The sequence below is a fragment of the Alligator sinensis genome, unplaced genomic scaffold, assembly GCF_000455745.1.
Source record: "Alligator sinensis unplaced genomic scaffold, ASM45574v1 scaffold353_1, whole genome shotgun sequence".
Taxonomy (NCBI): Eukaryota; Metazoa; Chordata; order Crocodylia; family Alligatoridae; genus Alligator; species Alligator sinensis.
Genome location: NW_005842075.1, coordinates 2,391,014 through 2,417,000, shown reverse-complemented (window position 1 = coordinate 2,417,000; position 25,987 = coordinate 2,391,014). Strand labels below are relative to the sequence as shown.

The window sequence follows — 25,987 nt, the reverse complement described above, 5'->3', positions numbered from 1 at the left end:
CGGGCCCGCCCCACCCTGCACAGATCCTGAGGCACACACCCCTGCCCCATGCCCTCCCAGACTAGTGGCAGGAGCAGTGGTGAGAGCCACTGGACAAGCCACCACATGAGACGGTCCCAGACCGGCGACACGCAGTGGCGCAAGCCCCCCCCTGCCCCTGCTCCCCCTGGGCAGTGCTTGCCCCAGCCTGGGTCCCAGCCCCAATCCCTTCCTTGCTGTGGAGGAATTGATCTGCCTCCCCCTCACACCCTGTCCCTCCCTTCTCCACCCACCACAACAGACTTACCAGCTGGAGGCAGCTGTGTCAAGGACTGCTGCCTGTTTAGTCTATGGCCAAATCTCCAAAGCAGTGCCGAATCTTTTCCAATTCGATTGGGACCTTTTATTGGGTCTCCCGATTCGATCTGGATTCAGAGATTCGGCCACTGAATTGGGCCAAATCGAATCAGCTACTGAAGCTTTGCACAGCCCTAATAAGGATGCCCATAAAGGTCACAACTTAGACTAACAGAATGATGTTATAAGATTCTTTTAAAAACACACACACCCACACACACAAAATTAAACAAATGTTACACAAAGGCACTGCTACTGAATGCCACTTGAGTGCAGCCTCAAAAACTCCTTAGGGTGGAATATTTTAAGCCTCATCTGTACCACATCAGGCACTGTTGTCCTGAGTAAGAAAACAATTTTAAAAGACATGCCAAAATTTTGCCTATGGACATACTCATAGCAGCTACTGAAGTAAGTGGATGCCCTGTTTGAGGAAATAATCTGACCTTAAAAAAGGGATATTTTTATTTATTCGTTAATTTATTCAATTAATTATTCATTAATGACAGGCTATCAGACTAGGAGCCTGACAGTCCTAACTAGCACTTTGCTGCTTTGGGATTTTTTTTTCTTAATTAAACAAGTAATGTTTACTTGAGTCTCCAAATTTATGAAATACTATGAAATATAGCAGTATCATACCAAGGAGAGAAAGTGGTTTCAGTTTCTGGCTATTGATAATTTTAAATAGGATACACTCCTCTAAGAAGAGACTGATCCACAAGAGATCTATCATAAGAACTAAAGAACTGTTATTTTCCCAGAATGCCCTTTTGCTCACGGACTGATTTAGTTCAGTGGCATGTAGTCTAGGAACACTATCATAACCACAGAAAAAATGAATTTGCACTGTTTGCTGAAATACTAGATGAATTTCTCAAGGAGCCAATTTAAACTAAAGCATGTACTTATATGCATTAAACCTTTAAAGACATAAGCACACACTTCACTTTCTATACACACACAGAGTAGCTCTACTGAACTCAGTGAGAATATTCAGACTGTATAAAATTAAGCACTTGATTACAGCAGGATCAGGCTACAATGCAATGGGGGCTTTAATGGTGCATTTCTCTGCCTATTCAAATTCATTTAAGATGAAGTCTTATCTTACAACTTTACATAACCTTTATTCAGAAGGAACACAGACCAGTTGTAAAGTTCCAAACTATTTGACTGCCCAGACAGGAAAAGAATCTGAACTTTAAAAACAAAACCTTACCCAGGAAGCAGGTTTCCAATACATTATTTGTCTGTGGTCAATACAACCTATAATGGCAGTAGTGAACCCAGTATAAATGCACAGCAATTACACTGTGCTTTTCATTTTTAGTACTGTTCTATATATTATTTCAGTCTCAGAAACCCTTATCATCAGAGGTATTTATTATTAAAAATACTAAGAGTAAAAATACTAACAGCAAAAATGAAAGAACGGCTTTCATGTTATTTGCTGTTATGTTGACAAACTGAGCTCCTTACCCAGACTCCTGATGCATACTTTAATTTTATACTTTAGAGCAGTGGTGCTCAACCTAGAGCCTGCAGAATCCAGGCTGCCACCATTCCCCTGCCCCCAAATTTCCAGACCCTTTGGGAGTTCCATGGGCTGGACAACATGGCCCTGAAGACTGGATGGTTACAGCACACAAAGCGAGTCTGTGGCCAAATCACACTGGTGTATGTGGCTGGGCCAACATAATGGATCGCATCCATGAATCAACCCCACACATGAGATTTGACCCACAGACCAGCCCCATGCCATTCATCTAGCTTATGGGACTTGGACAGGTTGAGCACCACTACTTTAGAGTCAAAAGTACTGGTCTTTATACCTCCCATGCCTAAGCAAATGTTCAAAATGTGGCTCAGTCCTACAAACTATTCCCCTCAGAGTAATGAGCCTGTTTCAAGAAAGTAAGTGATCAGAATGAGAATAAAAGACATTCAATAGTGTACAGTTCTATTTACATAGTAGAAAAAAAACAATATTCTCTTTTTGTCAGTCTCGGGCTTCTTTTTTGAATTGGGACATGCTAGTTTAAACCACAGCTACACACACTGTTGTAAATTCACACAGTAAAACTCAGAACATTAGATTTCATAAAACTAGGAACACTTCCTTCCATTTGGTGGTCTGCTCTCTAATGGGTGGCTGTGGCTTCTTTTTGAATCCTAGGGAATATGCCTTCATAAAAACAGTGCCAACACTGCCTCTACAATAAAGAGCTTTAGTACCTATGCTGCAATTTCAGCATGCCTGTGCTGAAATGGCTGCTCTGCATGCAGTTATCAGTCTACCTCTTTTGCCAAAGCACACCCAGGAAAGATGCCAAGCATCTCCAAGGTGAGACAAACTAAGATCGCATTCAAAAGCAAGGCTCATTTTCTCTGGACTACAGACTGCATATGAATGGGTGGACCATGCAATACATAGCAATTTAAATCACTTGCAAAATAAAAAATAATTTTTAAAAAGTGCGCTGTAGTTCAACTTACCTTTTCATTCCATGCCCATAATCCAATTCCAAGAAATGCTATGCCCAGAAACTGGAAAAAAAGACAACAGAGGAAACTGGCATAAGAAATATAAATTTACTGTTACAAATATTTTGTGTATATATATTTCCCCATCATCTTCCCCAGAAGGACCAGCCCTAATATTATTTCAGATCAGGAATATAAAATGGGAAGAGGCATCCAGTCCTCTGAGTAAGCAGGCAAATATTTGTCCAGAGTCCTAGAAATATGTTATAGTTGCTGAGATTACCAATTAGGGTTCCCGTGAATAACTTGGAGGGTAGAGGTGTTCACTGTATGGAGCTAGGGACAGACATTACACGTAAAACAGTTTAAGTGATCAGAAACTGGTTTAAACCTGCAACGGAACAGATGTTCAATGTACATAAACCAGTTTGAAAATGGCTGAAACCAGTTTGAGATAAACCTGGTTGAATGCAGTATCAGACTTAACTGATTTGGGTCAAACTATTTTATGCAATGTCTTTCCCAGACCTCTTGCTGGTTCAAGTTAAATCAGACTCCCCCAGCATGCTCCCAGCATGCTCTCTGGGCTAGGTGGGGCGCTCTGCTCCACAGCAGGGCTAGCCCCTTCCCTCTGCTCCCTGGCTGCAGCTCTGGCAGAGACCTGCAGGCACAGCAGCATCTGCCTGGCTTACTCCTGCTCTACCCTTTCCCTCACCACTCTCTGCTAAGCAGGGATTCCCCCGTCCTCTCTGACTTACACAGACACCTCAGCATTAGCTAGCAGACCACATGCTGGTTACATGATGTGACAGACAGCAGCGTCAGCTTAGGACTTTTTGGAGCTAATCAACAGCTCAGCTGGTAAAGTCCCTCCATTACTTCTTTGTTTAAGAGCTTGAACTAATGAGAGAGGCTATTTGTTTTCTGGTGGGGTGATAAACACTGATAACAGAGCTGATAAATGCTCTGTTATCAAGGGGGGGGGGGGCTCCCTAATCCTGCTGGGCCCTGGCCATGCCCCCCTCAGCTTAGCCCTGTGAAAGGGAAAGGAGGGCTACTCTAGCACCCCCCGGCTTCTAGCCTGAGCCACTGCAGGTATGTGCCTGCACGTCTGGGATGTCTGTCCAGTTATAAACTGATTTAACCTAGCCAGGTTAGACTAACCTGCAAAGATTGAATCAATTCAGACTCAGGCTTTTTGAATGTCTGTCTTTAGCCTGGGAGACCAGTCCGCTAGGAAGAACAGGATTAGAATCAAATTCATGTATGTCAAAGTGGCTTTGATAGCATTAACTTTTAGGTCAATATTGAACTGGGCTTGATACGAATCAACGACTTAAGAGAAGGGTGTTTATCTGCCAATTCCCTGATCCACCTAATTCTTACTGCCTTACCCTTTGCTACTAAAATGTTACTGAGTCCTAGGATATAGGCAAACAGGATTATTTGCTACATGCTCTGATACAAAGAATTTTAAGTGCAGCCCCCAAACACTTTTTATACATATAGCTGCAAAATGACTTAAAGGAAACACCAAGTAGCTGGGTTTGCATGCGACATTCAGTGCATAAGAGATTTCAGTGAATAACTGGAAAAGCAGGAATTGATTTTATGAAATAACATAAGGATAGTGTTACCCAAGAAAATACTAGAGTTGAGCCACTCTAATGGACCTACTAGATTACAGGACAAACACTGACATGCCTCATGTCCCCACATCATTTTAAAAAGGTTGCAATGGGGAAAAAAGTGCTTGCCTAATTACTGAATGCACTAACCACTGGTATCCACCACTCATTGCACAACACTGAGATCACCTCTTAAATTCCCATTTATTACAGAAAAGGTTTCCATATCATTAGAACACAGCCAAGCTAGTCAGACAGAGAAAGCAAAAAAGCATGTGCACATGAGTACACGTGTCTGTCCATCCCATGGTTTTTAAAACTAAGATTAGGCTGCAGACGGCATGCACAAGGTTTGCGGACATGGAGAGGAATGCAGATGGAATTGCAAATTCTGGTTTTCTTTGTAAACTGATACTCTTTATAAATTTTTTGGCCCACGGTACATTTCCTCTTCAGATCTGTTTAAACAGTTTAGTATACCAATGGCTTTTCTTTCCAAAACTATGCCCAATAAATAAATAAAAGTCTGAAGAGAACACAAAGGAAAGCAAAGGAAAGGAAAGGAAAAGAAAAACTATACATTTCCCCCATGCTCAATTCAACAGCTTCAAAGTGAGGATTGCTTTGCTTCTTACTTTTCTACACTTTTAAAGTAGAAATTTTAGTTCTATGCCATAGGATTTCTTTAATGTGCAACTTTAATATTAAAATGGAATACTCAGTCCTTTGCCCTGTATTTAGGAGGTCACATCGCCCAATAGCTTTGAAGTTATATTATTAGGAAATGTCCTCCAAACTATTTTAAATATATATATTGAGCTCATGGCCCAATACTCTGGCCTCTACAAGCACTTGATTCCTATTGAAGTCAATGGGAATTGTATGTGAAACTGAAGGAACAGATCCTACTGTACGTAATGACTGTAACAAGACCCAAAGACTAACACTGTTTTATCCATGTTTATCTACACAAACAGGAAATGTTGGACTATACCCTATATTTACATAAGTCACATACACAGGCACACGTGAATGTGCACACACGCACACAGCTTACATTCCATGGTGATCTACAGCAAATAAAACTATATGTCCACATAACTGTGGGACAGAAAGATCAAGTCTTAAATCCAGGTAGTTAATTAGGGGAACATTAGCTAAACCAAACTTAAGACATCTTAGATAGATTTACATAGTTAGATACACTGTGACAGTTTTCTGCACTGAAAGGACACAGTACGTCAAATTTTTCAAACATGACTGGCCCCATGACTGGAAAGCATTATCCACAAGTGTTCTTTAATAGAGTCAATTCATCATAAAAAGAGGTACATCACCCTGTCAGACAAAAGGAAAAGCCTTAGTCTGTGCAAAACAGATGATGATTAGACCATAGGAAACTGTCTACATTTAATTTCGCCTCCTAACAAATGCTCCAAATCTGAGGTAGGGCATAGAAGTACAGACTCCTGTACTGAGAGCTAAGTTAGGAACCACTAGAAATGATTGCATGTCTTACAGTGCCTGTGACCAACCTAGCAGAGCTGTCATCCACATGGATGCTGAAATCCCTCAAAACCAAAACAGCCTCAGCCTCTCCAAGGACAAAAGCCTGGACACGAAGCAGCCATGGTAATCTGGGCATTTACAGACGTGCTCTAGGAGGCAGTGGGGAGGGGAGGAAGAGGAGAGGGCACCTTACTTAGTGCAGTTCTGAGATCCATGCTAATTAAAAGCACCCACAGCAACATGTATTAGGGTCCTCACGATGAAAAATGGCGGCAGGGCACTTTGAATGAAAGGTTGTTGAATGAGCTTTAGTTTACCTTAAAGTGCCCTGCTGCCATTTTTCAGTGTGGGGATGCTGATACACATGATGTTGGAGTCTCCTGGAGTGCAATAATTACCACATTCCAGCAGACTTGATCAATCAAGTTCACTCCAATGCACTGGAATTACAGTGCATCAGAGTAGCCTCTCTGCATGTGTATAGGAGCCCTCTGTCTTCCAAACATCCATAATCGGCCCTTTCCTAGCACCTGCATACCAGACATGCTCCTCTGAGACCAACAGAGCACTTCTGACAAATACAAACAACATGGCCACTTTCAACTCCAAAACTAATCCTTCCTCCAACAGATTTTTCAACCTCTTTCCAGATGGGGAATAGGCCTTCTCTGCACCAATGGCTAGAACTTCAGCTAGTGAGCTACAGAAAACCCCAAGTCTCTTCTCTTGCCCAAGCACTAACACTCCTCACTCCTGCACAGAAGTCCATCACTTAATCATGCAGGGTAAAAATGTGTTTTAATAAATTAAATAAGTTTAACTCATATGTAATTTTAAGTTTACTATCCTTCATTGTATTCCCAAAGGACACCTGACTCTGATGACTACCATTGTCAAGTTTTTCTATTTCATCTTGCAGAGTCTGAATTTCTTTTTTTTTTTTTTCATTTATCTTTTCCAATTGGGAGAAATTCCACTTCAGCTCTGTTTCAGTGTCACAAGTCTATTACAGCTTCTGAGAAATATAAAAGGAGAAGCAGCATTAAGAATACTGAGACCCTAAGCTTCAGACATCCAGCTTTTTCTTGTAGAACATTTCTAACTGGATGCGTTTGCAATTCAAACCAAGAGTTCTCGTGCGTTCAGTTCTGTGGCTAGAAAAGTCAATGTCCATAAGAGAAAGAGATCTTAAATCAGAAATCCACAATAACACAAACAAATAGATAAATAGAAGATACTGCATAAAAAGAGATAGCAAGAAAGCATTTTATCTGATTTTCTTTTAAGTGTTAAAAATGAAAAATGCCACAACAACACAGAATGAATGCAGGAGAACAAGAAATATAAACAGGAGCAGAAAGAGAAGTCAGCAAGGGAGTATCGGGAGCACACGAGGAATGCGAGTGGTCAGGGCTTCATGCTACGGATTTTTAAGCCAAGGAGCCCCGAGCAGGCAAGGTCAGGAAGTCAGAATCTGAAATAGAGTCGGAGCTAGAAACTGGAACCTAGAGGAGCCACAAGCCTGGAACTAGGAGCTACATGCCTGGAGACAGGATCTGAACTGGAGCATGGCTACGTAAAGAGGAGCTAGCCAGGGAGATATCTGTGCTGTTGAGTGGCCTCTTGAACACTGAAAGGGCTGCTGCTCATATGCAGGCAGCTGGGTAACTGGAGCCAGCTGGAGGTAAGTAGGCCACTGGCAGCAAGGCCCATTTAGACAGACAGGGCCAGCTGGGGACTCGTTGGCCTGCCTGCTGCCCTGACTCCTACCAGAACAAAAACAGCCTGGAATTGAGTGAAATCCAAAAAGTAAACATTAGCAGCACCAATTACATTAGATTGTTTAAATCATTTGACTGTTAAATTCAGCAATAAGAAACTTGGCAAGGATTTTTTTTTATATAAATGTTTATTTTGAAAGTGACATTTCACATTTTGAAGGATGTCACAAACTCTCCAGACCTGGGCTAAGCACAGCCAATCATATACTGAGCTAAAGGAAATTAAGCTGTCCTCCTTGAATTGAAGGGCCGAGACTGCAATTTCAAAATATGATATAATCATCTTTAATTCTTCAAAGGAAATATCTGCATCTTCTGGGATGTGTCATTTGCTAGATAAAGTCCAGGTGGAAAGAACTGTGAAATTAATTGTATAAGCACTCAAGAAACATCCATTTGGATACAATTGTTGACAGAGCCTGAATCTAAATCCTTGTCCTAAATATTGCCTCTGAGAAAAGAACCAAGATACTGGTTACAAGCAAATATAAACTTGGATCTTCAAATTCCACACCCAAATCTGAATTTTCCTGGGTTTGGGATGTTTGGATTTATCATGCTACAGAGACTGGCTGAAGATGGGAATTATGATTTGAACCTGAACCTGGGATTTCGGTTTGGGCCAGTCCCTAACAAACCACGATCATTTGTAATATTCTAAATTAGGCTAGAATATAAGCTATCAACTGCTAAAAAATGTACTCCCATTTGTGATGTGCCTATTATAGAGAGCCAAAAAGCACATTTTAGGAATAGCTAACATTGCTGTATTTCCAAGTTTTCACAGTTTGCTTAAAGCAAGTTGTACTAAGCCCTTGTGGTTAAACTGGCTGCAGTTGAAACCTGAAGGGTTACAGCTGCACAGTACATGAGCAAACAAAGCCCAAACATACAACATTTTGTTTTCTTTGCAGTAACAGGTCCTCCCTTCACAGCTTTTCTTACACAAGAAATAATGCAAATAAATGACAAAAAACATATAACAATCTGTATTACCACCTTTGGAAGCAGCAAATCTCCTTGAGAATTTTTGGAAAATGCTTGGTTTTCTGTGAACAAATCAATGTTCACTTCTACAGGGTAACTGTGACAAGTTAGCCTGAATAAAAATTTTATGAGCAGTGTCATATCTATGACAATTTATACCAGCTGAGGCTTTGGCCCAGGTTCACCGAGTGTCAGTTTAAGCAAGATGAAATCCTGGCCTTTTGACTAGTATTGAAGCTTGTAATGATAAATTATGTTCTTGTTAGCTGCAAAAAGCGACTGAAATGGAATATGCATCTGGAGCAAGGCAATGCCTATCCCAACTATAGGCTAAGGAATGAGATACCCCAGAGTATAGCAAGTGCTGTAAATTTGATAGCTGGAGGACTGGGGTAAAATTGCCTAGTCCCATAGCTACAAAGCTTGGTAGAACGAGCAGCCTATTCTAGAAGACCCTTACAGAGAACAGGAAGGTTTACATGTTTCTCCATCTCCCACCCCCTCAAAAAATATACCAACCTCTTTTCACTTCCCTTTTAGAGCAAGGGTCAAGGTCCCTACTTTTAATAAAGGATAGACATGGTGTGATGATAAACTATGTGGGAGTGCTAAAATAAAATGAGCTCCTGTCCTAGAACTGTGGTTCCCAACGCTTTCAGGCTTGAAGCATACCTTAGGCTTGAGGAACCCCTCAGAAAACACTAGCTCTTAGTTTTCAGTTGTTTTTTAAAACTTTGGCAAAATAATAAAGCAGTTTTTCTGTTGCAAAGAACTCAGAAAGATCACAACAGTTCAGAATGTTTTTAATGCTGTGGATTCCTACCTGGAGTCTCTGTGTTTATCTTGTGAACTGTGTTGGCACACCTAACAGCACTAACACCTAACATTATGTAGCAACCCAGGTCATCCTTGAAAGAAACTTAAGGTACCCCACCCCGTACATGCCACATATATAGATATACTTAAGGGGGGCGGGGGGTGTAATCACATATATAGATATATTTAAGGGTGTGTGTGGGGGTGGAGGTCTCTTATTTTAATTGTGGAAGAACATGGATTTTGGGGTATTTTTTAAAATGGATTTGGGATGCTGCTGCAGCAGTCCAGCTGGCACAAGGAGTAGTGTCCCCAGGTACCAAGTGGCTGGGCCCCAGAAGCTCCCGAGAGGGAGGGGGCCTGAACTGCTTGCCAGGGCAGCTTTTTGTACGGAGGGGGCCAGGACAGGGCAGTTTTTTATACTGCTGGGGACAGCACAGGTGCTGGCCACGGATTCTAGCTCCCCCTGACTGCAGATCTGTGAGGAGCCAGGCAGGGTTATTGTGCCCCAAGTGGCACAATTTGCTCCACAACAAAGTGCATGTCTGAGCACGTGCACCGAGGCAAAAAGCCCCGGCTCAAATTTGCACCGCTTCTATTTGAGCTGCTGCAAGCTCACGTGCTTGCATGTGTGGACGCTCCCATAGTGTCAAAAAACATTCTAACCTGTTGTGATCTTTCTGAGCTGTCTCCAAGAAAACTGCTTTATTTTTTTCTATAGTCAAGAAACTTCTTAAGACCTGGCATTTTCTGAGGGATGCCTTGGGCCTGACAAAAGTGAGAACTACCAGTCTACTGCAGGGGTATCAAACTCACCTTCTGCCCCAGGCCACATCCGGACTGTGGGATTCCTTGCTGGCCAGATCCAGCCCAAGACACAGGGTGACTCGAGGTGGCAGCAGCAGCTCCAGCTCCTGCTGTGTGCTGCATGCTTCACACTGGAACTAAAGCTGCTACTGCTGACACATGTCATGCTGGGACGGCAGCTCCAGCTCTAGCATAGAGCATGCGGCAGCAACAGCTCCAGCTCTGGTTCTAGCTCCAGAATGGAATATGGGGCATGCAGCAATGGGGCCAGCACGGGAGGAGCTGGGCTAGCAGCAGTGGTGATGGATGAAGCAGCCAAAGGATGACTGAGGCTGTATCAGCCCTTACTTGCTCTCCTGCCACTATTCAGCCTGTCCACCATGGCCCAAGAGCCCAGAATCTATAGCAGGCAGTTCTCCCAGCTGGAGATAGCCCTGGTCTACATATATTCTAGACACGAGAGAAAATAAGCCAAGGTCTCCACTGCTTTGCATCTTGTAAGGTGATCTCCACATCACTAAATGGCTACACAAGGTGAAAGAAGATAATTTTTCTTCTCAGCCATCTGTTTTCTGTCATTAATATCTATATAAAACAAAACTAGGTAATGCTTTGTTAACCTAGATTCAATTTTTTCTATTAGAACATCATTTCTATCTGAGAATAACTGGACTACACGTGGTAGTATTTTATAACATTTCTCTGTCCCTAACAATGTATATGCAGTGCATGAAAGTAAACGCAATAAGAAATATTGCTACACACTTTAATCCCTGGTGCGTTTAGATTTCTCTTTGTTGAAATATATTCATAAGCACTTCACTGTTTTCAAAGGTGGATAGAAAAATAAAGATTTCAAGCTACATACATCCTCCACCTAATCTTCATGGGTAAAATAAGAAACAAAGCATTCAAGGAATCAGCAGTTCTTTGTTGGTGGGTGGGTGGGAACAGTACACTGCAAATTTGCACACATTTTAAAGAACACTGGGGTACACATCAGTGCCAAATAAATAATTGTAAGTATAAGCATAATCACAGGCTTATCACACATTTCATACTCCTCCCCCCCCCCCGGCGGCCAATTTCAGCTAACTATTTTCAGATTCTGGCATAGCTTTCCAGCCAAAATTATGCCAACTGCATGCCAAGTCGTAAAGAGCCTGGTTAATGTGCCATTTGCATAAACCACCAAATGTCAATATGTTCTCTATGCATACATTTTATATAAATAAACAGGACTGATACCATGTCTGTGCAGTTACTATATTTACATTTCACTAGAACAAGAAGAGGGTGCTATATAATAGAAGGGAGCTAGAATTGTGAACTTTTGGCCCAAATGAAAGCTTCCATGAAATTATTCAATGTTCCTTCCTGGCCATCAGCCCACCTCTGTTATAGCAAACAATGTGCGAATCCTCCAGCTGCCATAGCAGAGTTCTTTCTACAGACATTGACAGCAAACTATCAGGCAAGGCTAAGATACTCAGTAGTCATGCATTCTGGACTGCAATCGCACACATGGCAATTCTCCATTCCTGTGTCCTCCTATAACATTCCATAAGCCCTTTTTACAACAGGATTTCCCCAGGGAACCTGAGCGACAGAAAAAAACTGGCACGGAAGGAGTAAGAGTAACATACAGGATTGCACCCATAAACCTTTTCTGGATCAGAATCACATGAAGGAGAATCTTTCACTTTCTGAAGTATTATTAGTAAAATTTGGGCCTTCTGAACCCTGACAGTGTCCCTTTTAAGTTGTTCCAAGTCACGGAACTAAAATCTTAAAGAGATCATGCTTTCCAAAGCTGCTCCTGCTCTCAACTCTAAAAGGGTACCCTTTAAAAAGGTGTGACACTGGTTAAACTGTTTCTATAACTTTTTCTAAAAGTACTCCATGTTAATACAGACTTGCTGTTCACTCCAGAATGATCAAGATGGATATGAAGCATATGCATTCATTTCAAGAGTTTTTAAATCACATGTCCAGACATAGAACACTTAAACAAAATTAGAATCTAAATAAAAAAATAAATAAAAAATGAATCACTTTATAACATATCATCTTTTTTCATATCACTAAAATGTACTTTTTTTTTTAATCACATCAAAATATTAATGTCCTTTCAACAAAATAAATGGCACAGCTCAAAAGGTAACCCAGAGGGCACCTCCCCTGTCTCTCCAATCAGTCTAGCAGCTTTCATTTAAGCTAAGTCTCCACAGAAAGGGAAAATGACAAGAAACTGTCTCCACCCCTTCCCATAACTTTACCATTTTCAGCTTAAACTGGGCCAGGATTTCATTTAAAGCTGGTTAACCACAGAGGGTCACCATGGGAAAGCAAACTGCTGAGAGCGTACATTATGTTCATACAAATTTATAGATGTTCTGCAATGCTTATAAAGAATATGCTGGCCTACAGCCCATTAATTGTTTGCCCCTGAGCAGCTGCCAGCAGGGAAGCTCCACATAGTCTGATCAGTGAATGAAGATACCATGGGTGATAAATTGCTACCTGGTTTGATTCAGGTCTACTGCTGAATGCTTCTGATGTAAACAGCTAGGTTTCCAGATGTTAAACCTACTTTCATGGTATATACAAATGTGTCTCTTGAAAGATTAAAATAATTTTTTACAATAATTAGCACCACTGTACTGTTGTTGCCCCCAACTCCAGCAAGCAGCAGGTAAAACAACCCTCCTCAGTTTTCACACATTTTAGCCCAGCTAAATCAAAAAAACAGCTGACTTTGTACCATCACCCAAAGTAGAAAAACATATCTGAGAATGCTGTGAGAAAGCTATTGGACTGATCTCTCAGGACCATACGTATGTTTAATACATCCATATGGAAAATTAGTTAAACAAGGATGAAAGCAGATTTAACATAAGATACTGTAGCTGCTAGTATATTCTTTTTTTTTTAATTTTTATGATGGAGTATAGATAACTGAGCAGTATTCTGTCTGTTGTCTCTTCCCTTCTTATTGTCTCTTGAAGCTACCTTTCTAATGCAGAAAGCAGCATATCTGGTCTCAGTTACAGCTGCTATAGGTATTTAATCCGCACCACCAGCAAGCATCACCAGCCATACAGAAGTGAGTCCCTAAAGGTTCAAAGTTTTTTTCTTCTTGGCCACAGAAGTAGATGGACTACAAACTAGAACAAGGGTGCATTTCTGAGCAAGCCCAGTTTTTTCTCCCTTGAGTCATTTGAATAACACCAGAGTTTAAACTAAATAAAATGGATCTCTTTCCAAGTTCACAGTATCAAAATCACTTTCCAAGTTCAAGGCTAAATATTTAAAGGTGTATTTTATTTGAAGCCAGGGTATTACATACTTTTCTTGAAGCACAGTGTTCACACCCCTTTGTAAAATAAAACCATCAAAGTGCATTTTGGTGGAGTACAGCAAAAAAAACCCAACAAAAAACCAAAAAACACTCTAAAACTAATATTTTTCTTACTGTACAACAAAGAAACTCACACACCTTTCAAAATACCCTAACATTAAAAAAGCCTGAAAGCTAACAGTTAAGGTATCCAGCCAGCTCCCTGCCTGAAGTAGCTCTACTGAAACTACACTACTCACCCAACATTAAACTTCCCTCCGGTCTAAGCCATCTCTGGCCTTTTGTCTCTCTTCATGACCTTCCAAGCTCCCTCAACTCCTTTCACCCCAGCCACCCAACCTCATCAGCAGCAAGGTCTGAAGTCAGTTTATATTTTTAGAAGCATACAAGCATTACTGTAAGTGTTGCTTGATGTAGGCATAATAAAAGTTCCGAGTAGCCCAAGCTACAACCCATTTACAGGAAACTGGGAAAGTAAAGGAGGGAATGCAGCAACCTGCACCCCCATGTATACGATTTATCTCTGTAACAATTAAGGCGAGGAGCTATTCGGACCAGGTCTCTCTTTGTTCCGGCCCCCAAAAAGAAACATGAAAGGGATGGCTTCCCTCAGTCTGAGGGAAAACAAATGTCTGCAAGGTCACTTTCTCAGACCCTCCTTGCTGCTTGGGACTGGGAACTTCCTGGCCTGGAAGAAAAAGACTTCCTGTGGCTTCTCTTTCCATCACTGTTTTTATTCAAGGAGTCTCTAGTTAATTCCCTTCACTTCCTTCCTTCCTTAATGAGAATTGTTCGTGTACAGCCCTGTCCAACTTTCTATGGGATGACTGTTCCTTCATATAAAGCTGTAAAATGAAGGAGTCAGATCCTATGTGAAAACTGCACTACAAATTACAAAGGCCAATATTTCTAGTCTGTAACGGAGATGAACTAAACTCTAATATTTAATTAAGGCATTTGGAATGGCCAATAGTTAGCAGGCAGGCTAACTGGTGTGGTCCTATTTCCTAGCAGTGACACGTGCAATTACACTATTGTACTTGCCATACAATAGATTTTAAGTGATTTAGAACTGAAAGAATGTAGCATTATGAAACCACTACCTGAAATAGCTGTACTGTATCAACACTGCAGTGGGCTCACAACACTTAGCAACTTCACTTCAGGAAGCTTGCTTCAACACAACTGAAATCTTCTTACTGTTAGCTGGGAGGGTTTCCCAAATACCAAATCCCAAGCACCCCTACTGCCATATACTGGGTCATTTCAACATACACTGCTTTAACAAGGACCAGAGAATGAGTGTGTGGGAGGAAGAAAGCAGAGCCTGAGTCACTCCCAAAGACACCTACGTAAGTGAACAATTCTAGTTATATAAATAACCCTGGACCGAGTCAGCTTTATCTTTTTCTCCTGTCATTTGAAAGAACAAATGGCTCAAAAGATCTGTAAGTCTAATGAGCCAAAGATACAGCAAAACTATACTGGTGCAACTACTATGTTTCCATGAACAGCTGACACAGACTACTGCCTAGTTATTACAAAGCTCTCTCTCTCTCAGTAGGTATTCAAAGTACTTTCTATAAACTCAGACTTGCTGACGTTTTACAGAAGGGAAAAAATGTGGCATAAAGAGGTGAAGTGATTAGCCCAGGGCCAAGAGTAGAATCCAGGTAGCCACAGTCACACTGCTGCACCACACTAACTCAGCTATACTCTTCTCTTAGACCCAGCCGCAAACAAAAACCTAAAGATTAGTCTAAAAGTTCAGCAGCAGAAGACATACCTGTGCTTTCAAACATATGAAATAGTATCCAATCAATCAGAGGTCAACTATATGGGCTCTCACATGGCCTCGTGATGCTTTGTTTGACATCTTCATACTCTTATGTGCCAGGCACAAGCTGATGCCACCTCAACTCAGAGAAAACCAAACCAATGATAGAAGCTCAAGGTCATATTCAGGAAACATCAGCTGCATGGAAAAGTTAATGTAAACAGTAATTTGGCAGGTATGTACTGCCCCCCCCCATCCCCCACCCCTACCCCCATGTAATCATGACAGACAATCCAAGTATGCCACAATCCTGTGCCTCTTTATCCCATGTTTAATACCAGTAGTGATGATCCCGATATTGGCCCCAGTTTTCCATTGCTTTGAACCTTGAAGAGTCCTGCACAAATCTACAGCAGAACAAGAGAAAAAATAATGGCAGTGATTTAATTACTACTTTACTCCCTGGTTTAAGCAATTACACAAAGAGTAAGACAGAGGAGAATTAAAGCACTTTGTTTTCAAAGGTGCAAATTAGAAAACCTAGCTAAAATGGGTAACTAAAAAGGCAACACAATTAAAAAGGGAATGCTGGAAATTAAATAGAAAAGTTTCTGGGCATTAACACTTCTCTATGGAATAAGGATATTTTTCTACCCTCTTTAAAATATTTACCACTCTTCTCACATGTCACGTGAATCACGAAATCCACAACTACTTTATAAGCGGCACCATTTATAACGAGGGGTCTACCTAACTCAAGGAGGTAGACTGCCAGTTTCACAGCCATATCCCAGGGCGGGCCACCATTTTCACAGGCTGAACACAGAGTCATTGACTGGGTGAGGGGCCCTGGTGGCCCCACCCTTCGCTGCTGATTGGTTGTGAGGGCTGTCTGTCATACAGCTCCACCCCTTGCTACTGGTTGGTGGAGAGGGCCAGGGCTGCCCAACAGGTAGCCCTCTCAGCCAATCAGCGGTGAAGGGTGGAGGCAGCTGCCATCTTGCTGGCAGCTCCCCTTCCCACTACCCTTACCCCGCCTCCCCACCCCCGTAGGCTGAGCCAGCATTTTATTTTCAGTAAGGTGGGGTTTTTTTGGTTTTTGGTGGCTTTTTTGCAGTGAGTTTACTAATATTGCAGAGCCTGACTGAATTTTAGGTTTCTGCAAAAATCACGCAATTGTGAATTCAGTAGGTTCCTACTTTTTATAAGTCACTGAACATTATTCTGCACACTGACATAAAAAAAAAAAATATTTACTTTCCAAAAAAATTTGTATTACCTAAAATACCTTTCTAGGGTTCCACATAATTCATAAGCTACAGAACCAAACCATAAGTTTGTCATTCCTGCAATTATTTTACCTGGGAAGAAGTCAAATCAAAAGTATGGATTTCCATCCCTCCCTCCCACCATGGATATAAGGGGATTCTGGAGTAGAAGAGGAACCATTTGACTATGCAGCCCTCTACATGCAAGTATTACTCCTAAACAAAAATGACCCATACTGACCCCGAATAAAATCAACTATTCAAGGTAAGTTTCCTCTCTTTATAAAAGGTGCCCTTCCAAACCAAAGTTGCTCAGTTGGATAAAGCATTCCTAGAAGCTTGCACCGCTGACACTTGTACTGGATCTGTTCAATGGATGGAAGACCAGTTTCAGCACTGTCATTCCACTTTAAATGTATGAACATTAAGCCTTTTTTCCCCAAAGCAAAGAGGCATTGAAGGAACAGAACTATATAATACTGATGGCTTCCAATCCACTCCAATGTAGCCAAGGATCTCCAAATACCCAATTTTTCTATTATAAAACTGTGTAGTTTGATAGTAAGCGTGCAAACTTAAGGCTACTTCAAATGAAAATTCACACTAAATTTAGATGCTGGTCATAAATTGTTGTTGTTTTAGTCCTATTTCTAAACACATCATTTCTGCAAGCCATAATTCCTGAGGGTTACTGTATCTGCATTACCTACACCTAATGCTACACTTTTTCTAGCCTGTGTGTGTGCTGGTAGCTAATCACTGTTGTTCAGGCATATTGGTAAGAGAAGTATTAAAAAAATCCCTTCAAGGAACAAGGAGATGGAGCTGTATAATAGACAGATGGCTTACTGAAAAGAGAAAAGCTGCAAAAGGGACTGATGCTGCCTTGCTAAGAACCTTCTGCTTTGTGGCTGTGCTCTTTCAGTCAGTCAGCCAGTCTTGCCCACCACTTGCTTCACAAAGGAGATGGCGTTCTGACGTTACGCAGACTGCTCGCAGAAAAGGGTCCACATGCCAGCCAGCCAGCCAGGCAACAATTTTATGCTCTCCGTTACAAGCAACAGCTTTGCTCTTTCTGCGAAGTTCCTACTTTGTTTACATACAGAGAGGCAGGGACATCAGCACTGAGAGCATCCCTTTAGAAAGTCTTTGTAAGCTGTGGAGTTCAGGCATTATTCTTATGGCTGTTCAAAAATATTTCTGTCAGTCTAGATTCCAAATGTATGTCTTATAAAAAGAAGGGAGAAGTGTGCATGGGGTGGGATGGGGGGGGGGTATTTCTTTGTTTGTTTTGTGTAGGGTCATTCCAGTTTTCCTAAATTAGGGCAAGACTGCGATTCACTTGTGTACAATGAATCACATCCTACTCCTTGCATAGACTCTTAGAAACCAATAGGACTTTGAGCAGCAGGGGACTTCAACTCCAGCATGGGGAAGAAGAGGGCAGTATGGCCATTAAATATTAAGGCTAGGGACAGAAATTACATATAAACCAGTATAAATGATCAGAAACTAGTTCAAATCTGTAACCCAACAAAAGTTTAGTGCACATAAACCCCTTATAAACCCCTTTCAAAATAGCCAAAACCAGTTAAAGATAAACCTGGATGGGTGTAGTATCAGACTTTACTGATTTAGGTTAAATCAGTTTACTGAAATTCTCTCACAGACCTCCTTCATATTCAAGTTAGCTCATAGCCCCCAGCATCCCAGGATGCTTTGCACCTCCCCCACAAATGCCCCTCACAGGGTGGGCAGGCTAGCCTTGGCCCAAGCAAAAAGGCATGCTCTAGCACCCCCTGACTTTTGGGCTGAGCCATTGCAGAATCAAAAGTGAATGCATTCTGCATTTCCAGAAACAAAAGTGAATGTCAGTTCACTTGCTTATCAGTTCAGTCTATACAACTTAAACTAACCTGAGAAGATTGAATTGATTCAACCTCAAGCTTTTGGACTGTCTGTACTTAGCCGAACAATCTGTTCACTGGAAGAGAAAGACAGAGCTTATTCGCTCAGGTGAAGCACAGCACTAATGTAGCTACTGTTCTTCCAGGGCCATATCCTAGCATCTCTGTACAGCATTGCCTTGTACCACCTAGACATAACCAGGGCAACCTGGACACCACTAGAATGTAGAGGTCTAGAGCGCATCTGTGTGTAACCCACACCAATTATTCACAGTTCCCTATCACCTTTATTAAGCCAGGTGCCTTAGACCAGCAGCTTTCAACCTTTCAAGCCGTGCAGGCCACATGAGTGGTACGAGACTAGTCTGCGGGCCAGATCCCTCATGAGGTCAACACACATAGCTGGGCTGTGTGCGCCCAGATCAGGCCCCATACCATGCTAGCCTAGCCCAGCCTCACCTTGGATCGGGCCCTTGAGCCCAGCTCCGTGCCATTCCAGCCCCATGTGCCTGATCTGACATACAGAGCCATGCTATCTGGTCCACTGGGCTCCCCACAAGTCCAGGAATTTGACAGCAGGGGTGTGGCAAATAACACTGCCACTGCTCCCTCACCATCAAATTTTCAGACCCATGGAGAGCCTGACAGGCCAGATGACACGGCTCTGCACACCAGGGGTGGCCTGCAGCAGGTGTTGAGCACCCTTTTCTTAGACATGTTTGTGCTAGCACATTGAGTGGCTGGTTAAGTGAAAGTACTGTGTATGCAGTACAGTGAAAAAATGCTCCTGGAACTAGACATTCATGTGCAGCAGTTTGACTTATAATTAATGTTTTCATTATGTGCTATCCTCCAGTATTGGAAATGCACACTATGTTTCATATGGGCAACAGATGCAGAGTTTTATAGAACTGTGCCCTTATAATCCATTGCTTCAAACCCTGACAGACTGTTAACCTCCTTGCACAGTTGAGCTTGAGGGTCTTCACTATACCATCTGCTGCCTTCACCGGAAGCACAACGACCAGTCTCTCTCAACTCTGGGTGTTACGTTTTCAGCATGCATACTTCAGCCTGGTTTCTGTAACACCACAAATTTATTCTGGGAATTTGATAGAGTGCTGATCCCTATTCAGAGGAAGCATAAAAAACCCAGTGTAACAGAACTTGGCATCTTGGCACTGATGTTTTGCACTGGCTGCACTCACACAACCTCAGCTTGACTTCTCTCACTGCCAAAGGACAGAAAACAGCGAGGAGGAGGAGCGGGGGGGCATCATTTTCCGTCTCTTGATGCACCAAATGAGGCAATTCTACTCCATGGCAGCTGCCCTCAGGATCTTTTTTATTTTTAAGGGAGGGAGGAGAGGAAACACCAGGGAGAAGTAGTTTTACTGGTATCTTTTAGCTTCTTGCCTATGCTGATACATTGTTTGGCAGCAATTAGCCAAGCAAGAAGAGAGAGGTAAAAGATATTAGAATTTGGGAATAAGTTGTTTTCCCTGGCTTGGCTCAGCTTTTACTGTGTGGTTGCATGGGAACATGGGACAGCGCATCCATCACGTAGCTTCGAAACCACAAACTCAGGCTTGGCACTGGGTTGGTGTTAGGCCCTCCATCTCTTGGCTCTCTCGTGCAAATTTGTCAGGAGTGATTTGAGAAAACAGGATACAGAAACTTGCAAGAGGCAGTTTCTAGAACAATCCCCTTGGGCCTCTTAAGCCACCATAACTTATATGGACAGACAGTGTACCTCCCTTCCTTGAAGTAAGCATAAAGAGAAAAAGAAAAAAAAAAACAAAAAAAACCCACCCCTAAACCAAATGAAACAAAAGCCACCAATGTAAACGTGTTTGCGCTGGCTAAAAGTACAGACATGTGTTGGCTACAGATGGAGCTGACCAGCTGCTGTAAGATACTATGTTGTTTCTCTAGTTAGGAGGCACATAATAAATATAGGAATAAAGTAAATGGTTGGAAGAAACCAAATATTTCCCAATTGAAAATATTTTTTAAAATTCCTAGATTACAGGGAGTGCAGATTTCCAAAATACACTCAACTTTGATTTCAGTGGGAACAAAAGATTAAAAAACAATGCTGAATGCTGCCGAAAAAATTCCACATGGTTTTGTGCCACGTTAGATGTTTAAATTTGTTGGCCCAAATGCAACTGAAAGTTGAAAAACATTTCTGATAATAAACAGAATTATCTTTATTCACAAATCATCAGTTTACTTCACAAAAAAGTCACCTACACAAGAACATTAGGAATACATCTGAAGCAATACGTTTACTGCACCTTAAAAATACCTCTTTGCTTCTGGATAAGGTATCTTTTGATTCATGTTAAAAAGCCACATGAAACCAGTTGTCAATTCTTCCATTTTGCCATTCTCGGTTATAGTTATTAAGGTTCTGAAATAATTTCACAACAGGATTTCAAAATAATTGCAAATACTTCCCTCCTTTTCTGTGAGAATGCAGACAAGTCCCTCCAGGCAATTACGTAGTTTCCCTTAACATAGCATCTGACCTGCTCACGCAAGTGAACTTGTATTCTTACTATAGCCACATGAGGCAAGGAAGTCTTACCCCATTTCTCAAATGAGGGACTGAACACAGAGAGATTAAGTGACTTGTCCAAGGTTACATACATGTTGCAGGACAAAGTCAGAAAGTAAGCCAAGATCTTCCAAATCTCAGGACAGTGCAATAAACCACAAAACACATACATATACTGTACAAGGTTCTGCTTTCTTGCTTGTTTAAACAAGCAACATTGTGCCAACATCTGCTGGCATCATTTCTGGTGCACTTTGAAGAGAATACAATCCTATGAGAAATGCACTTTGGTGCACACACCTCAGGTTTATCAACATTTGTGTTCTGTATTATTAATAATGTTACTTCCTAAACTTTCTAATGAAGTGACACTGCCTCTAGTTTTGGAGGAAGACAGATGCCTCTTGAGAGTGTTGAGAAATTCTACCTATCCCAGTTAGGTTAACAAGAATGTACTTGCATGTACTAGTCTAAGCAATAATCCACTTATTTTTCAATCAGACTTAATTGAGGCGCACATGCATTTCTTGGAGGAAGGTGCTGACTGCTTTCTATATTTCTGTGCAATTTGTATCAACCACACTCATGGTAGCTTTAGGAACAGAATCCAGGAGTCCTACTTTCTAGGCACTTGTTCTACCCAATGGAACTACGAGAAGAAAGAAAAAGGGTATTGGTATGCCTTGGTTATTTTGCTGGTCTTGCCATGGGACCTGTACAGAGTTCAAACAAACCATGCTGAAAAAACAGAATGTTTGCTTTATGAATCAATCAATCATTCTCAACATGACAAAAGCAACACAGTTAAATGTAGTTATGCTGAAAATTGGATGCCCTTTCCTTTAGCTCATTCTGCCATTTCCCGCTAATGAGGGTTTGGAGTCACGCACGTGCAAAAAAATTCTCAAGCAAACTTCAGTAAGTCAGAAAGCTACTGACATTTGACAACTTAAAAATCCCAGACAGCAAGCGCGCTGGCAGACCTACTGTTAGCCTTACAGCTGCAACGATGCTGGCTATCTACAAAACCAATCAAGAACTTGGCAGGAGCTGGGAAGGTAGCCTATATTGTCTAGGGCCCACAAGAAAGAGGACAACAGCAAAGAGAAAGGAGTAGATGGAGCAGGAAGCCTGTCTACTTGGTGGCTCAAAATGTTTGGCAGGATGGGAAAAATTAGGCAGAAGAAAAGCCTCTCCTATGAGGCTCAGGCCATACAAATAAAGAGCAGGAGAGAAAAGTTTTAAACCAGGGAGGAAAGAAACAAGTCTCCTCTCTTTCCCTTTTGTCCTTCAAACCCTGCATGTCCCACCATTCCTAGCCACGTGGAATAGATTTTATTTTGTGTGTAGTGGCCAGATGGATTTGCCGAGGGCTGCTTCAATGCCCACTCCTTCCATTATTCCAGCAATATGCTGAAAATGTTGTATTAATATGATCACAAAACATGAAGACAATATGATTATGTGTACATATTTAATGTCAGGTGCTCTAATGGCCCAAAGTGTTTCCCTCTTTTATGCACATTCCCCACCCACATAGGAGGGAGAGACTAAAGTAAATTAAAAAAATTAAAATTAAAAAAAAAAAATCAAATCAGTATTTGGCCACATATTTTGATAGAGATCTAATCATATTAGATTAATAAAAACAGCCCTGCAGCCATGAAAAACAAATATATGCTTGATAGTCCATGCTTAAAGAGAGAAAGAAAGATGCACAAATCAGATGAATAGATAATCAAATATACTCTTCTAGGTTTCAGATCTTTCAAATAAACTGCAGTTAGACTCACAAATTGTCATCTTCATGCTACAACAAGCTCAAAAACGGCTCATTTCAAAGTTCCCCTTGGAATTAACCTAAATGAGTTGTTTGTATTATTAGAACTTATTCACAGCACACAGCATCTAGGTGAGTTCCTACTACAGAGCATTTGCTTCATAACTGGAACACAAGGTGATGCTTATATTTTATACATTCATACATGCAATATGCATAGGAAAAATTATGAAGTCACTGTGGACTAATAACCTACAAAGTTTAATCAAAAATACCACTACAACTTGGTTTGACTTGCCTATGTCTGAAGACTTCTAGGCTCCTTAAAGGAATGGAACAAAGAGCCAAAATATATGCTACCTTTACCATGAAAGGCATTATCAGAACTTTAAATCCTTTCCAATAAGCAAAATAGCCTCAGTCTGCTTACCTTTCTGAACCCAGACAGAAATACTTTATAGAAAGTATTTATTTTCTAGCAGTTTTAATCCATATTACTTATGAATTAAAATAAAAAAGAGCAAAGTTTGTAGGAAACCACCGCACAGTTCCCATACATCACAAGGCATATGGTCCCATATGACTTATTCTTTGCAACTCCCCGTCACAAGATTTTCCACAGTTCTAGTCCATATGAGGTTTCCCCATATTCCCACGAGTAGGGACGTACTGAATTCACAATTTCACAATTTTCATGGAAACCACAAGTTGGGTCGGCCTCTGCAAAAAAGTCCAATCCCCGCAAAAAAGCGTAAAGTCAGTGGTGCCGGGGGAATAAAAACCAAAGAAAGAGAAAGGGATTGTAACATCTGGAAATGGCAGCATGCTAGCAAGAGTAAATATTGGCAGGGATACAGCTTCTGCAATACCTGATAAAAACTGTGGGGCAGAAAGGCAGGGAACTCCTATCTTCACCTTTCACTGACCTTAAAACAAAACAATTATAAAACACAAATATGTCATCCAGTCATTTTGAACATTTTTTATTATCATTTATCAGGATTAGATACTTTTTATTAGGATTTGCAAAAAGTCACAAACCTTTATTGACTACTGTTGGTAGTTTAGTGTCAATAATCTGATTAAAGAGTTCTGTTAATTCCCACAGACACGATAGACCATGACACTCGGTGATCCGCTTATTGTAATTTGGTGCAAGACAAATCAACACTTTCCACGTGAAATTAGACATCTTCATAAAGATATGAACAAAAGAGAAGGCTCACAAAAAACAATCTTGCTCAAGTTATGTTTGATGTTTGCAAGCCAGAATAACAGCATTATTATGAAAATACTGATTAAATATTGATTAAACAATAATACAGCAGCAGCAAAATCAATATCAAGAAGAATGACCTTCACCATTTAAACTGGACGCCAAGAAGGCTTGAAAAGGAAATAGCTAAAAGTGACAGTGGTCTGGGGAAGAGTGTATTGGACTATTTTGCCATTCACCTACTGTGAGTTTGGGCAGGCTGTATCCCTTCTATGCCTGTTTTTGCTCTCATCCTTTATCTAATCCATTAAGAACAGGGCTCTTCTCACACAGGTGCAATCTTCAACACAATCCTATTCCTACTGCAGATGTAAAGTGGGAGTTCTGAGGCCTGAAAGGGGATAAGAGGTTAAGGAAATCCTTGTCTGCTATTATAACATTTACAAGTTTATTATAGTCTGGGGTTGTGTGTCAAGATGGCTTACTCCCATTGTGACAACCACCAGAAAAATCTTTAATATGCAGAAAAAGGAAACAGTCTAAGACTTTCATTTTGGCAATATTTAAGGGAAGGAGGATCCAGGGAACTACAGACCAGTCAACCTCACCTGTCCCTGGAAAAAAATCATAGAGCAGGTCCTCAAGGAATCCATTTGTAAGTACTTAGAGGAGGAGAAGGCGATTAGGAAGCGTCAGCATGGATTCACCAAGGTTAGTCATGCCTAACCAACCTGATTGCCTTCTTTGATGAGATGCCTGACTCTGTGGATGCAGGGAGAGCAGTGGATGTGGTATACCTTGGCTTTAGAAAGGCTTTTGATGTGGTCTCCCACCGCATTCTCACAAGAAGTCAAGAAAGTATGGGTTGAATGAATGGTCAGCAAGGTGGACAGAAAACTAGCTGAATCATCAGGCTCAGAGAGTAGTAGTCAATGACTTAATATCTAGTTGGCAGCCAGTATTAAGTGGAGTGCCTCAGGGGTCAGTTCTGAGGCTGGTTTTGTTCAATATTTTCATCAAATGACATGGAAAATGAGATGGAGTGCACCCTCAACAAGTTTGCAGATGACACCAAACTGGGGTAAGTTGTAAGTATGCTGGAGGGTAGGGCTAGGATTCAAAGAGACCTAGATAAATTGGAGGATTGGCCCAAAGGAAATCTCAAGAGATTCAGTAAGGGCAAGTGCAAAATCCTGCACTTAGCACGGAACAATCCCATGCACCAGTACAGGTTGGGGAACGACTGGCTTAACAGCAGCTCTGCAGAAAAGGATCTGGGGGTTACAGTGGACAATAAGCTGAAGATAAGCCAGCAGTGTGCCTTTGTTGCAAAGAAGGCTAACGGCATACTGGGCTACACTGGTAGGAGTGCTGCCACCAGAGCAACGGAAAAGGTTAGGGGGGGTAGGGCACATAATTTAGGAGGACAGGCTGAGGAAACTGGGCTTATTTAATCTGAAGACAAGAAGATTGAGAGGAAATTTAACAGCAGCTTTCAACTTTCTGCCACGATCCGCTGGCTTTTCCTCCACGATCCGCTGGCTGGAAAAATCCCTCCACGATCCGCTGGCTGGAAAATTGGCTCCGGGGTCGGACCCAGAGGGTAGTAATCGATGGAAGTCACTCATCATGGTGTCCTGTGACCAGTGGGGTCCCCCAAGGCTCTGTCCTTGGACCCATACTGTTCAACATCTTCATTAATGATGTGGACACTGGAGTCAGAAGCGGACTGGCCAAGTTCACCGATGACACCAAACTTTGGGG

General features: G+C 41.5%; 1 protein-coding gene across 4 annotated transcripts in view; it reads right to left on the bottom strand.

Moving 5' to 3' along the window:
• The window catches only part of TSPAN5 (tetraspanin 5), a 111,252-nt gene that overhangs the window by 25,341 nt on the left and 59,924 nt on the right, over positions 1–25,987 (bottom strand). For 2 of the 4 annotated variants that reach the window (XM_025204272.1, XM_025204273.1), the window contains exons 2-3: positions 15,828–15,896; positions 2,836–2,886 (exon numbers count right to left, since the gene is read on the bottom strand). In XM_025204272.1, the coding sequence (XP_025060057.1) occupies positions 2,836–2,886; positions 15,828–15,896 (120 nt within the window). The remainder of the gene's footprint in view (positions 1–2,835; positions 2,887–15,827; positions 15,897–25,987) is intronic. The other 2 variants (XM_006023690.3, XM_006023691.3) reach the window with 1 other exon arrangement.